General features: G+C 41.9%; 1 protein-coding gene and 2 pseudogenes across 1 annotated transcript; all 3 read left to right on the top strand.

The window, feature by feature from the left end:
- Window positions 1-4,967: 4,967 nt before the first annotated feature.
- On the top strand, window positions 4,968-5,525 carry LOC148036834 (pseudouridine-5'-phosphate glycosidase pseudogene; annotated as a pseudogene).
- Window positions 5,526-12,656: 7,131 nt separating this feature from the next.
- LOC148036835 (uncharacterized) lies at window positions 12,657-13,789 on the top strand. Its single transcript, XM_087677041.1, has 2 exons — window positions 12,657-12,809; window positions 13,149-13,789. The coding sequence occupies exons 1-2, from the start codon at window positions 12,776-12,778 to the stop codon at window positions 13,787-13,789; spliced, it is 675 nt and encodes a 224-aa protein (XP_087533167.1). The 5' UTR covers window positions 12,657-12,775.
- A 631-nt stretch (window positions 13,790-14,420) lies between these two features.
- Window positions 14,421-14,945, top strand: LOC148036836 (pseudouridine-5'-phosphate glycosidase pseudogene; annotated as a pseudogene).
- Window positions 14,946-16,069: the final 1,124 nt, after the last annotated feature.

Below are 16,069 nucleotides of genomic sequence, written 5' to 3' on the forward strand. Positions count from 1 at the left end.
CAGGAGAGAGCCTGGCACTCTTTTACAAAATGAATTGCAATGCGCCCATTGCTTTTCTTGCTAGCATATCACATTGCGCTTACTATTATGTGCTTCCTTTTATATTCGAGGCTTTTTCATGCACTTCATATCTTAAACTTTTTTTAAAGTGTGTTTTTCTCTTTCGTTTTTCTCTCACCTTGGGAGTGTCCTCCATTTTTTATTTGTTGGCTTTTTCGTCTTGGTTTTTCAAGGGTATAACACCTGTCTTGGCACCCAAGAACCTACCAAGCGCTCGTAAGGAGACACTAAATCATTTTCTTCTTTAGCTCACTTTTATTTTCGCTCCAACCATCCTTATTTATTTTTTCTGCTAAATATCTTTCCCAAGAAGACAAGGTATCGGATGACTCATCCCCAAGGACCTACCAAGTCTTCACAAGGCAATGAACATTTGCTCTTGGAATTTTTCTTCCTTTATTTTTTATTTTAGGGTTTAGAACCCCTTTTAACACACCTCCACATCTTAGGTTTTAGATGTTTTCATTGTTTCTTCTCTTTCTTTTATTTGGCAAGCTTCTCTATCTGCCTCATAACTAACACAAATTCTTAGAAACAGCTACCTAGTAAGCTAGCAAGACAGGGTCACTAAGGACTGCTTCAAAACATATCTTTAAATTCCTAACAATGCCTTTACAAGAGGAGACAACTGCTCAGACCTCCCTCAAGTATATTGAACCAAACCCTAGGACTTCATGCTTTGAATGTCGGTCCCCCATTAAAGGAAAATAAATCTCCACATACATATACACATATAGCACAAAGAGAAAGAACTTATAAAGGAAGGACATCACCTAGACTTGGCCACAAGAAGCTTCTGCATAGTAAGAGGCTCTCTCCAAGTACTCCATCAAATCTATTTAGTATAGCACTAAGACAAGAAACCATTAACCACACCTACACCAAACAAACAAATAGCCCTCCTGGCCTAATGAGATAACCCAGTTCACTACAAAAAATAAATGACCCTCTTGGCCAAATGAAATCAAAGATAAAATCCAACAAGAATAACCCTCTTGGCCCAACAAAAATATAGCTATAAATCACGCCATTGAATAACCCACTATTGAAAGCAAACCCTTGGTCCCCACATAAACTGTATTGAAGCACAAAACTAAACCAAGGGATGAACCAAGCAGGTCCTACACTAAATGCATCAAATTATTAGCTAACCCCTTACATAAATGACAAGGGGTGTCTTATGAATATGCCATTGAACGATTTGATAGGTCCATGAAATAATAGAAAGATGGTCAATCACTACTTGGCTCATCACCTATACTTACTATCGATGGCCTTAACAAGACATGTCACTTACAAGCAGTCCCCACAAGTAGTCCTAGGCTAATAAGATGACACAATTCTAATAACCCCTCAGGACCACAATTAAGAAATATGTCCTCAACAAAGGCATAATTTACCAACAAATCCACAAAGCAGTTCCATTGACAGGGAACCAACTGACAAGTCACTATCTCAAAAATCTAAATTATATCCAAGGCTGCAGGATGATACATCCATAGAATGCAATCCCTCACACTATAAGTCCCATTCAATTGGTTGATCACTAACTGCGAGTTGCCTTTCACCAATAAATAATGGATACCACCACATTGGACTATATTCATCCCTATGATTAAGGCCTTGTATTTTGCCATGTTATTAGTAAAAGCAATGCTTAAGTAGACTTCCATTTTCATAACAATTCTACGTCGAGGGTCTTTAATAACCATACCGACACTCATATGCTTAGCGGGCCCTCGTAAAGCTCCATCAAAATACAAAGTATAGACCCATTTTTCATTAACAAACCATGCCATACTGATCAGCCTACTTGTACTTATGGTAGTCAAAGTTGAGCTAAGAGAGAGGATGTATGACAGGTACAATCCCTCCTTCCTGACTAAACTCGATAGGGATGCTAATAAGAACCCTATAACATTTGTGGTAGTAGACCTTAATATCCCACCTGAAATATCTATCTTGCCACTGAGTAATATGGTAACCCTTACTCCACAAGATCACTCGACCTTGGTGGTAATACTGCTCTAAATATAGATATTCAAGATAAGGAATGATTCTGCCCATCTGATTGCCTTCGCACCTACTACAAGTTAGCTAGATCTTAGAAGGCTTACAAAGGCACCAAGTCTGATGTCAACCCCTATATATAATAGGGCTTCAACTTATTAAAGTTCATTTTATTTTTAAACTCTATCCCCTACAAATCTCTTAAAGGGCTGTAGAGCCATTCTTTCCTATACAAATGATCTTATACGGGCCATCTCATTTGGGTTCTAACTTGCCAAGAAATAGCTCATGATGCGCATCATATATAGAACCAATTGACCCTTTACAAATTTATATCTTTTAGTACGAAGGTCATGAAGCGTTTTCATCCTCTTCTTCCCTACCTCTTGATGTAACAAAGCCTATAATCGGATCTCATCAAGATGTGCTAGGGAGGTCAACCTTTCTTGCAATGCTTCCTTTTCAAAGAATGGTTCACCACAAACCTCACAGTGGGTAACTCAATTTCCTAGGGTAAGACACACTTTTCCCCATATACCAACTTCAATGGGGTGTGACATGTTACTCTCTTGAATGTAGTATTATAAGCCCAAATAACCACATGAAATTTCTTGTCCAGTCGTGTTTACCCTCAGATATAGTCTTGGATAAAATCCCTACAAGCTACTTGTTGGTACTCTCTACTTGTCCATTTGCTTGGGGATTACATGGGATGGTTTTATTATGTTTAATTTTTAGAGTTTCAATCAAGGCTTCTATGACCTTGTTCAAAAGTATATGATTCTATAATTAGTATGGTTTGTTAATGAAAAATGGGTCAATACTTTGTATTTTGATGGAGCTTTATGAGGGCCCGCTGTCGTATTGCTGCACATTCGAGATGTGAAAACCACCCGAAAGTTGTGTGTGCGATTCGATACTTTGTGCATACTTAGTTGTTGTGATTACATTTATTCTCTGCGTATGAGTATAGTAGCGAGTATGAAGGGTTGCTTTCAGTCTATGTTGAACAGGATCAAGGAGACAAGACATTACAATTATTCAAACAAATGCATGAGGAGGATATCTCTTTGGATAGTATCACACTTGTCTGTGCTTTAAAAGCTTGTGGCAACATGGTGGTTGTTGATAAAGGGCCAAAGAAAATCCCTCCCTCCTTCTTGACTGCGGACTACCGGCTGATCGCCATCATCATTATCATCATGTCTTTTATGCAGAGCTATGGCGCTAGCTCCCCGCGCACGCCGCCTTCATGAAGCTCCAGCCGCGGTGCCCCTCACTCCTTGGTTATATGTCAAAAAAAGAACCATATCGTAGTTTGGATGCACAATGACTTGATCCCTTCAATGGTGCACTTTTCTGTCATGACATCTCTATGGCCAGAAAAGAAGTTGTATTTCATGACTTTCTTGGCATTGGTGGTACAAAAGAGGATGCATGTGAATTAGGAGGTACAGGTTTGAAAGGCAACAAAGAGAATTTTAATTTGATTGATGAGTCAGAACAAGTAGCATCAACAAAAGCATCTCCTTTCAATAGTAGTCAAATTGAGGAGAATACTATCCCAGTAGTTGTGTCTGGCATATTATCTTCGGCATTCCAAAGCTCGGAAGATTTTTCTTCAGAATATTCATCACATGATTTAGCCTGTCCTGCTGTTAGTCAGGGAAGGAAAAGCAAAATCAGAACTTTGGAAAAGCAATTGCAGATGGATGCACTTGATAATAATCGTCTTTTGAAGAGGACATCACAATTAGAGAAACAGGATGAAGAAAAGAGTGGATATCGTGATGTGGACATGAATGATTTGCATTTGACAATGCAACCTCCTCGTTTGTCAGCAAAGCTTTCAAATGCCCGTAACCCATCAACACTGAATCAGGATGTTGTATCAAAGAAATGGGACACCTCAAGATCATCACTAAATTTGACAGGACATTTTGGATCATCCAAAACAGATCGCACAGAACTGCAGCCAGATCTGACAGCAATTAGCAATCACAGGGAAAAGTCCTTGAATTTGCAACAGTATTTGCCTCCTGCTGATGAAGGCTCAAGAATTGGGCTGAAAAATTCGGGTGTTGCACATCTCCTTAACAGTGGATCTGGCCAACCTGCCAGTGGGACTACCTTTTCATGCCTTCCAGCTGGCAGGTCAAAGTCATGGTCGCAAAATGCCGCCTCAAAATTTAATTTAGGAAGCAAACCAACCACAGCACTGAGCACTCGACAAATGACAATTTTTTATGGGGGAGCCGTGCTTTAAGGGAAAGGAGCCGTGCTTTTGGGGGGGAAAAGAGAAGCTTTTGTGTTTTTGAAAAGTGCTTTTGGCGGAACGGGACGAAGACAAAAATGGAGAAGGAGGAAGATGATATTCTACGACTTCAAGGGAAGAAGGACGCTAATCTGGGAGGAAAAAAAAGTGCGCTCTGCAATCAAAGAGATGGGGGAACAAGGAAAAGTTGGCAGAAAAGCATTGGCGACGCTGCTACATTAGAGAAACTAAAGGAAGAGATTTTCGTTGAAGGCTGCTGTGACAGAGATGACGAAGGACAGAAGAACGACGGACGGGGTGAAGAAGAACCAGGCTGTAGTGAAGATGACAAAAAGAGAAATCGGAGGAAGAGTATTCGAGGATTGATGGGGAGGAAAACAGGGAGCGCTGGGGTAGCAATATGGACGTAAAGGACGGCGACGGAAGAACTGTGACGATGGAGGAAAACTGAGAGGAGCACAAGTATCAGTTGCTTTGAGCAGATTACAAAACCCATAAAATATACGACTATGGATATATTAAAGACATGGACTAATGTTGGTCTGATATATACTCGGGAGGATATGTTTACTTCACAGACTTACCCCAAGGACGAGATATCACATGCTGATGGTGAAAAGCAATGGATGTCTCATCTGATTTAACAGAGCTTGGAAGGTCGCCTGTTGCTGTTTTCTGTGCTGGTGTCAAGTCAATTCTTGACATTCCCAGAACGTTAGAGTACCTTGAGACTGAAGGTGTTACTGTTATTGGATACAAGACCAATGAATTTCCTGCTTTCTTTACTCGCCACAGTGGCTGCAAGGTACCTTGTCGTGTTGATTCTCCAGACGAATGTGCAGATATCATATCATGTCTTCGATTTCCGAGGCTTATGCAAACTTGTTTAGGGGAAAGAACCCCAACATGACCCTCCCCATAGGGTCTCATACAAGGTGCGAACTCTAGTTTGGATTTACAGAGTGGACTACTCATTGGGGTGCCAATCCCGGAAGAACATGAAGCAGTTGCCAAGCCGATTGAGTCAGCAATCAGTAGTTCTTTGCAAGAAGCATTGAAGCAAAAGATTAGTGGAAGCACAATCACCCCCTTTTTACTCAAAAGAGTCAATGAAATTACTGGTGGAGCCTCGCTTGCTGCAAACATAGAGCTGGTTAAGTCTTCTGCAAGGGAAGTCTGATGACAATGTGACCATCATATTGAATGATATCTCATCGTGGTTGGATGACAGAATAAGGTCTCAGTCCGTTCATGACTGAAGATTTCCATCTTCATATGTACTAAATTATTGTTACCCGAGGGGAGACTTACCGAGTATCGATGTTTCGTATTAAGGAGTGATTTTGCTGGTTTTTCTCCTATGCCAAGAACAGATTTGTGACTTCAAATTCCTTATAGTATTGGACATTATTATGATCTGTACTAGAACTGTTTTCTAAACCTCTTGTATATACCTCTGAGGATCTTCAGTATTCGTCTTTTATTGCTGCTGTAACTATTCTGAAGAAATATAAATATGATCCTTTGTGGAGGCCGCCACTATTGACGATCTATCCTTCTATCCTGAAATTATTCAAAGTCCTCAGTGGTTGCGACTTGGCTTTCGAAAACCCTTCGACATCTTTGGTGAACCCGACGTGAAAGCGTCGCAGAAATTTCAGGATGGGAGATACTTCAGCCTCTATTTCAGCTTCTTCTTCAACTCCAGCTGCATCTACTTCAGCTCCATCAATGACTACTGCGTCAAGTACTTCAACGGAGGATCTAAAACAGATTTTGCAGAATATGTCCATGTATATGCAGCTCCAAAATCAGCAAACACAAATGTATATGCAGCAGCAACAACAATTGCATCAACAGCAGTTGTCTCAGCAAAGGCAACTCTATTCGGAGCAGGGGAATGCAAACAGCGCGACTAAGGCTATTGAAGCAGTTGAGAGTGAGAAGAAGCTATTTGACGGGCGTAATGTTTCAGCATATTTGAAGACATATGAGATCAAGATGGGGTTTTTTGGAGTTCCTGCTGGACTTATGAGTAAGTACTTTCTTCGTCTTGTCACACCTGCTTTGAGGACAAAAGTGACTGATCTTTTTATTCAAAATACACATTGGCAAGATTTTAAGAAGGCCTTGAAAGAAGAATACTTCCTTGAGGACTTTGGTATGGCTACTCGACGGTCATTCCGAGAGTGGGTCTACATGCCAAACAAAGGTCTTGCTGCTTCAGAGTTGATTTGAGAATTCGAAGAGAGGTATAGTCAGCTTGATGCTATTGAACAAAGAGCATTGGATGTTGAAAAAGTTGAGCTTTTCTTGCAAGCTGTAGATCCTGCTCTTCAAGAAGAATTGGGTGAGCTTCTTGAAGATCGCACGAAGCCTATGGGTCTTAAAACTGATTGGCAGGATGCTCAGGATGCAGTCTCGACATTGACCAAGAGGAGGATATGGAAGACTCGCCTACAGAATGGTTCCATGACACCTACACCATCATCTGCTCCTATGCCTACTTCTATCCCTGTTATTTCTTCTCCTCCTTAGCCAGTTTCTTGGCCTATGCCAGTGCCTACTATTTCCACTCCACCTATTCCTCCTGTTCCACGACCGATGCCTACACCTTCTGCTCCAAAACCATCCGCTCCATCGGTGCCTACCTCTATTGATGACATAATCAAAGGCATCACAGATTTGACACTTGAGTCAGTCAAAGCAGAGTTAGTGGGAAAGTTGAAGGAGCAGTTTGCTTCAACTGTGCCTACTACTTCTTCTAGTGCTCCTACTGCACCTAGGAGTGCTCCTAGTGCTCCTAGGAGAGATCGGAGATGTATTTGGTGTGATAGTACGGAGCATCAGCATTGCAGGGATTGTGACTCTTTCCAGGATGCAAGGAGGCAGAATTTGGTATATTGGGGGCAAGATGGTAAGATTTGGTTGACTGAGACAGGAGCTCCACTTGCTACCAACTTTGGTAAAGGTGGAATGAAGAAGTTAGTGGAGGACATGGCTGTGCGTACTTCTAATGTGACAGCTAGAGGTGATGCTTCTGCATATGGAGTACAGATTGAGAAGGGATCAGAGACTCAGTCCGCACTATGGACTTATGCTATGGAGACTGCAAACAAGGGGAAAATTCAGCAAACTGTTTTGACTAGTACAGGCTCTAGCATCAGATCAGAGACAGGTTGGGACTCGCCTGTTGATAGGTATTCTATTTATGCTTATTTGGCTAAATCTCATGGTGCAGATGTATTTGTTGAGGAGAAGCGTAAGAGGGATGAAGAAAATCCAAGTGCAGCTAAGAAGACTAGAGGGGGTGAGTTTGTTACTCCACCTACTGCAGGATCGTCTTCACGATCAGGGCCAGATCGACAGATGGAGGATGCTCAAAAGAGGGAAAAGAGGCAAGAGCCTAGAGAGAGAAAGCAGCCAGGATTCGGATTGATGTCCGATATTGAGACATCTACAGATATGAAGAAAATCTTTAATGATAAGATACTTGGCAGTGAGGTGACTTTCACTATTTCTGAGATTTTGGGCATCTCAAAAAGAGAGTTTCAGGATCAGTTTCAGGAGGTCCTGAAGAGGAAAAGACATGCATTGGCTACCACTAATACACAGGGAGTTTTGATTGGAGAGTTGGATGAGGATGATGATGAGGATGAGGTTATGGTTGATAATGCTTCTGTTTTTCCGCAGGTAGAGAAGAGGGTTCAGCCTATGCATTATGCTGAAATTGATGAGCCTGTTTTGATACCGCGTAGTCACTTTTCGCGGAGCCATTGGGCTAGGGCAACTACAGAGACGATGGTAAAGATTGGAGAGAAACAGGTGCCTTATGTTGCATTGGTTGATCATGGTTCAGAGATTAATCTCATAGTACGTGGGGTTTATGAGAGTAACAGATGGCCTATGGATGTAGAGCATGGGTGGCGTATGAGAGCCGCCAATAACACTGCAGGTGATTTATATGCTGCTTGCCCTAGTGTCAGGGTTTCTATTGGTGATGTAGAGGAGGATTTTCATTTCTTTGTGCAGGATTCATGCTCTTATCCCATAATTCTTGGTCAGCCATTCATTACAGAGATGCGCATGGAAACAAAGGTCATGGATGATGGATCTGCTTATGCACGGATTCGCAGTAAAGATGGTATGAGAGCAGTTCAGTTTATGATTGTATGTGTGAACCATGTTAGAAACAGAGATACTCTCAGAGATGCACCTTTGCCCACTGTGAGGGATTCGGGTTTTCATTAGGTACCGCCGTTTCGCGAGACGACGGTGGTACAGAGGAGAGGAGATTGGAGTTCTCGCCTCCTGGCAGCAGTGTTTTCTCCTCCGGTTATGTTGGGATTTCAGCAAACAGTTCGATGAGCTATCAGAAGACTTCTAGGTTGTCTAGAGCTGCCAGGCAGTATATATGCAGGAAGGAGAAAAATTTGAAAAAATGCAGGAATTTTAGAGGATGATGAGCACATAGATGGTATGTATGACAGTGTAATTTGTGCAGATACGATGACAGAGATGGGAGATATGCTGAAAACTGATATGCTGAATTGTCATGGTAATGTATTAGTGCAGTCCCTGGACATGTTTCATGAAATTGCAGATTTTATGTCACAGATTGAGTCAGAGGCTGAGGTAACTCAGCAAAGAGTGTTGAGTGCTGAAGAAATTCAGCAAACAGAGTTTCCAGCTGGTTATGATCAGCTTTCAGAGAGACAGAGGGCTGAAAATTTTCAGCCAACAGAGTTTACTGCTGAAATATTTCAGCATTCAGAGTTTGGGGCTGTTCCTATGCAGTCCATAGAGCAGAGGGTTGAGAATATTCAGCCATTGGAGTGCAGAATTGCTGATTTACAGCAAGGTTTATGTAATGCAGAAGAGCATAATGAAGCCAGGGTTGACACGAAATACAAAACTGTGGATAAGAAGGTGAAGCCGGTTGCTGTACCGCTTCCACCTGACAGTGATCAGCAAATAGAGAGGGCTGCTAAACAGCAAATTTTAAGGAATCCGGAGCATATTGGTCATAAGTTTTCAGCAGAGACACTTGCTGAATTGAAAATTGGAAATGGTGATTTCTTGTTACCCATGGAGAAGCAATGCTTTCAGGAGATGCTTGAGTGTCATGGAAGGGGATTTGCTTTTGTCCCACATGAGATTGGATGTGTGAATCCTGATATTGTTGCTCCTATGGTCATTTTTACTATTCCTCATATTCCATGGAATCTCCGACCTATTCCAGTGCCCATACTCAAACAGGTGGTTTACAGTTCCAAAGAAGAATGGTACTCTCCGATTTATTCAGGACATGCAGCCAGTGAACAGAGTTACTATCAGGAATGTTGGTATAGGTCCAGTTGTGGATGAGTTTGCAGAGGCATTTGCTGGACGTGCCATCTATTCTTTAGGTGATTTGTATTCAGGATATGATCAGTTTCAGCTGGCTTTGGAAAGCAGGGACATAACCACCATGAGAACTCCTATTGGGCTTGTGAGGATGTGTACCTTGCCTCAAGGTGCCACTAATTCTGTTGCGCATATGATGAATGCCATGCATAAGGTCCTTCGTGATTACATACCTCAGCTTACTATGCCTTTCTTGGATGATGTGCCCATTAAGAGGTGTGCAGAAGAAGAGAAGAATGAGAGCCTAAATGAGCAAGGATGCAGATACTTTGTGGCTGATCATATTTCAGCATGTGAGAAGATTTTGGCCAGGTTAGAAGAAGTGAACTTGACACTTTCAGGGCAAAAATCTGTTTTTGGAGTGAATGAGGTTGTCATTGTTGGGCATATGTGTGGATATTATGGCAGGAAACCCTCACCTGATAAGGTGAATGCTATAGGCAAGATTGCAGAGTATTGTTCTACTACTTCAGAGGTACGGAGATTCATTGGTGCTTGTGTGTTTTATAGATTTGGATACCTCATTTTGCACACATTGCAGATTGTTTGTATCAGCTACTTCGAAAGGGGCAGAAATTTTATTGGGATGAGAGTCACACTAGAGCCATGCGGAAATTGAAGAAGTTATTGCAGAATGCTCCTACTCTCAGGAAAGCGGATTATAATTGTGATAGGCCTATTGTATTGACAGTTGACACTAGTCCAATTGGCATAGGTTGGGCTGTGGGTCAAGATGATGCAGATGGAAATAGGTATGCTATTCGGTTTGGGGCGAAAGTCCTAAACGAGAGACAGAGGAGATATCCGCAAATCAAGAGGGAGTTATTGGGGATTGTCACGGCTCTCAAATGTGACAAGGAGTACTTTATTGGAGCTTCAGTTGTGGTAGAGACAAATTGCTTGCCATTGATTGGTATGATCACGAGTTGCTCTACTCCGGATATAGCTATGTTGAGATGGATTGCATACATCAAGTCATTAAATCCGGAATTTAGACACATAGCAGGAAAGGATAACCCAGTGGCAGATATGTTGTCTAGAGCCAAATATGATGATGAGGAGACTCTACTTGCAGAAGAGGATGATGCAGAAATTTCAGCCACTATGGTTGATCATGTTTGTCATGTCTATGATATTGTGGCTTTCATAGAAGAACTTTATGTTGGAGATTGGTTGCAGATTGGCAGGTACCTTAGTACACTAAGCAAAAGAGATGAATGGACAGATGAAGAGTTCAAGAAGATCAGAAGGAAAGCCTATGGTTATTTTCTCAAGGACGGATTTCTTTGGAAGCATCCGAAGAAAAGAGGCGGATTACCTTTGCGGGTTATCTGCGATAGAGAGACACAGTTACAAGTGATGAGAGAGTTTCATGAGAGTCCTTGGGCTGGTCATAGAGGAGTATGGGCTACTTATGAGAAAATCAAGGAGAAATATTGGTGGAAAGGCATGTATAGAGATGTTTCTCACTTTGTTGAGACTTGCAGAGATTGCCAGATGTATTCAGTAGTGCGTCATAGAGATGAGCTTCATCCGACCTATCCGCTATGCATTCATTATAAGTGGGTAGTTGATTTGGTTACCATGCCTATGGGTCTATGGCAGATGAGATACATTGTTTTGGCTAGAGAGGATCTTACTAATCATGTTGAGGGCAGATCTTTGAGAACGAAGACCACTAGTGCAGTGTGTAAGTTCTTATTGGAGGAAATTTTCTGCAGGTATGGTTGTGTGGGTAAGATCACTGCGGATCGTGGTGAATTGGATGCAGATGAAGCTAGGGAGGTTTTCTCTCAGCTAGGAATCAAATTGGCTCTAACCACAGCATACAATCCAGAGGGAAATAGGAAGAGTGAAAGAGGGCATCCACCGATAGTGAAAGCATTAGCCAAAGCATGCAGAGGACGGATTGGAGAATGGCCAAGACTTTTACCATTTGCTTTATGGGCTGATCGTACGACTCATAGTGTTACCACAGGATATATGCCTGCAGAGTTGATGTATGGTCAGAAACCTGTTATGCCGATTGAGACTTGTGCTTTGACTTGGTCAGTTTTACCTTGGCAGGAGGATTTGACGAGAGAGGAGCTCTTAGCTCTTCGGATTCGACAGTTGGAGAGGAGACCTGAGGATATTCAGCTAGCTATTGACAGGTTGAAGGTTGCTAGACTAAGGAACAAGGACAGGTTTGATAGCAGGTATCGCTTGCGGCCTAGAGCAGTAGAAGAGGGAGATTGGGTATTGGTCTTTGATAGCAGCCTTGAAAATCAGCATATTGCACTTCGGAAGATGGTGAAAAGATGGTTTGGGCCATACATAGTCAGACATGTTTTTGATAATGCAACATATGAGCTGACTGAATTGGATGGGACAGTGCTTAGAGTGCCTATTGCTGGAAAAAGAATCAAGATTTTCAAGAAAAGAGATGATGAGGATTATGCATTGGAAGAATTTTCAAGAGAAGAGCAACGACAAGAAACTCCAATGGAAGAGACAGATGATATGGCTGAAAATCTTGTTGATCTACCGGAAATACATAACGAAGAGATTGATTTGTTTGTGGATCTTGATGATAATGATCATGGGTAGTTGGCCCATCCGGAGGATGCGCAGGATTAGAGGGGGTGGATGTCGTATTGCTACACATTCGAGATGTGAAAACCACCCGAAAGTTGTGTGTGCGATTCGATACTTTGTGCATACTTAGTTGTTGTGATTACATTTATTCTCTGCGTATGAGTATAGTAGCGAGTATGAAGGGTTGCTTTCAGTCTATGTTGAACAGGATCAAGGAGACAAGACATTACAATTATTCAAACAAATGCATGAGGAGGATATCTCTTTGGATAGTATCACACTTGTCTGTGCTTTAAAAGCTTGTGGCAACATGGTGGTTGTTGATAAAGGGCCAAAGAAAATCCCTCCCTCCTTCTTGACTGCGGACTACCGGCTGATCGCCATCATCATTATCATCATGTCTTTTATGCAGAGCTATGGCGCTAGCTCCCCGCGCACGCCGCCTTCATGAAGCTCCAGCCGCGGTGCCCCTCACTCCTTGGTTATATGTCAAAAAAAGAACCATATCGTAGTTTGGATGCACAATGACTTGATCCCTTCAATGGTGCACTTTTCTGTCATGACATCTCTATGGCCAGAAAAGAAGTTGTATTTCATGACTTTCTTGGCATTGGTGGTACAAAAGAGGATGCATGTGAATTAGGAGGTACAGGTTTGAAAGGCAACAAAGAGAATTTTAATTTGATTGATGAGTCAGAACAAGTAGCATCAACAAAAGCATCTCCTTTCAATAGTAGTCAAATTGAGGAGAATACTATCCCAGTAGTTGTGTCTGGCATATTATCTTCGGCATTCCAAAGCTCAGAAGATTTTTCTTCAGAATATTCATCACATGATTTAGCCTGTCCTGCTGTTAGTCAGGGAAGGAAAAGCAAAATCAGAACTTTGGAAAAGCAATTGCAGATGGATGCACTTGACAATAATCGTCTTTTGAAGAGGACATCACAATTAGAGAAACAGGATGAAGAAAAGAGTGGATATCGTGATGTGGACATGAATGATTTGCATTTGACAATGCAACCTCCTCGTTTGTCAGCAAAGCTTTCAAATGCCCGTAACCCATCAACACTGAATCGGGATGTTGTATCAAAGAAATGGGACACCTCAAGATCATCACTAAATTTGACAGGACATTTTGGATCATCCAAAACAGATCGCACAGAACTGCAGCCAGATCTGACAGCAATTAGCAATCACAGGGAAAAGTCCTTGAATTTGCAACAGTATTTGCCTCCTGCTGATGAAGGCTCAAGAACTGGGCTGAAAAATTCGGGTGTTGCACATCTCCTTAACAGTGGATCTGGCCAACCTGCCAGTGGGACTACCTTTTCATGCCTTCCAGCTGGCAGGTCAAAGTCATGGTCGCAAAATGCTGCCTCAGAATTTAATTTAGGAAGCAAACCAACCACAGCACTGAGCACTCGACAAATGACAATTTTTTATGGGGGAGCTGTGCTTTAAGGGAAAGGAGCCGTGCTTTTGGGGGGAAAAAGAGAAGCTTTTGTGTTTTTGAAAAGTGCTTTTGGCGGAACAGGACGAAGACAAAAATGGAGAAGGAGGAAGATGATATTCTACGATTTCAAGGGAAGAAGGACGCTAATCTGGGAGGAAAAAAAAGTGCGCTCTGCAATCGAAGAGATGGGGGAACAAGGAAAAGTTGGCAGAAAAGCATTGGCGACGCTGCTGCGTTAGAGAAACTGAAGGAAGAGATTTTCGTTGAAGGCTGCTGTGACAGAGATGACGAAGGACAGAAGAACGACGGACGGGGTGAAGAAGAACCAGGCTGCAGTGAAGATGAAAAAAAGAGAAATCGGAGGAAGAGTATTCGAGGATTGATGGGGAGGAAAACAGGGAGTGCTGGGGTAGCAATATGGACGTCAAGGACGGCGACGGAAGAACTGTGACGATGGAGGAAAACTGAGAGGAGCACAAGTATCAATTGCTTTGAGCAGATTACAAAACCCATAAAATATACGACTATGGATATATTAAAGACATGGACTAATGTTGGTCTGATATATACTCGGGAGGATATGTTTACTTCACAGACTTACCCCAAGGACGAGATATCACATGCTGATGGTGAAAAGCAATGGATGTCTCATCTGATTTAACAGAGCTTGGAAGGTCGCCTGTTGCTGTTTTCTGTGCTGGTGTCAAGTCAATTCTTGACATTCCCAGAACGTTAGAGTACCTTGAGACTGAAGGTGTTACTGTTATTGGATACAAGACCAATGAATTTCCTGCTTTCTTTACTCGCCACAGTGGCTGCAAGGTACCTTGTCGTGTTGATTCTCCAGACGAATGTGCAGATATCGTATCATGTCTTCGATTTCCGAGGCTTATGCAAACTTGTTTAGGGGAAAGAACCCCAACATGACCCTCCCCATAGGGTCTCATACAAGGTGCGAACTCTAGTTTGGATTTACAGAGTGGACTACTCATTGGGGTGCCAATCCCGGAAGAACATGAAGCAGCTGCCAAGCCGATTGAGTCAGCAATCAGTAGTTCTTTGCAAGAAGCATTGAAGCAAAAGATTAGTGAAGCACAATCACCCCCTTTTTACTCAAAAGAGTCAATGAAATTACTGGTGGAGCCTCGCTTGCTGCAAACATAGAGCTGGTTAAGTCTTCTGCAAGGGAAGTCTGATGACAATGTGACCATCATATTGAATGATATCTCATCGTGGTTGGATGACAGAATAAGGTCTCAGTCCGTTCATGACTGAAGATTTCCATCTTCATATGTACTAAATTATTGTTACCCGAGGGGAGACTTACCGAGTATCGATGTTTCGTATTAAGGAGTGATTTTGCTGGTTTTTCTCCTATGCCAAGAACAGATTTGTGACTTCAAATTCCTTATAGTATTGGACATTATTATGATCTGTACTAGAACTGTTTTCTAAACCTCTTGTATATACCTCTGAGGATCTTCAGTATTCGTCTTTTATTGCTGCTGTACTATTCTGAAGAAATATAAATATGATCCTTTGTGGAGGCCGCCACTATTGACGATCTATTCTTCTATCCTGAAATTATTCAAAGTCCTCAGTGGTTGCGACTTGGCTTTCGAAAACCCTTCGACACCGCTAAGCATATGAATGTCGGTATGGTTATTAAAGACCCTCGACGTAGATTTGTTCATTAGGCATGGACCATTAACATACAAAATGGGTCTATACTTTGTTAAAGGTCTGAAGTATAGCAGGCCCTCGTAAAGCTCCATCAAAATACAAAGTATACACCAGTTCATTAGGTGGACCGAAACGGTAGACGATTTGTTCCATAATAAAACTAGTTGTTTATTTAGCATTGTTCTTCATTGTAGCTCGAGCTTCAGACCATTTTGTAAAGTAGTCCATTGTCACAATGATATAATGCTTCTATATAGTAGATAAATGATGCATAGGTGTCCCACAAAATCGATTCCTCACTTCTCAAATGGCAACTCCCTCATGTCTTGGTCTAATGGCACCAACATCTCGTAAACATGGTGCCATATTTGTATGTGAATGTAATGATGAAGTTTTGAGTGGTAACCATATACTTGCAAAAACAACAAAATCTAGTTGCACCTTGCAAGAGATCCCATCTTGCATATTTGTATCCTAGCCTATATCCACAAACTCTAAAATGCTATCTGCATCTGGGCATTTCACTAGGAAAACGGTTCTTGAGGTTTGAACTTCAATGCTAGAGAATAAGTTCACAAAAATGGCTATAGGTATAAAGGGAGATA

The sequence above is a fragment of the Lygodium microphyllum genome, chromosome 4 (assembly GCF_053477565.2).
Source record: "Lygodium microphyllum isolate KBCC chromosome 4, Lygodium_microphyllum_v1.1.10, whole genome shotgun sequence".
NCBI lineage: Eukaryota > Viridiplantae > Streptophyta > Polypodiopsida > Schizaeales > Lygodiaceae > Lygodium > Lygodium microphyllum.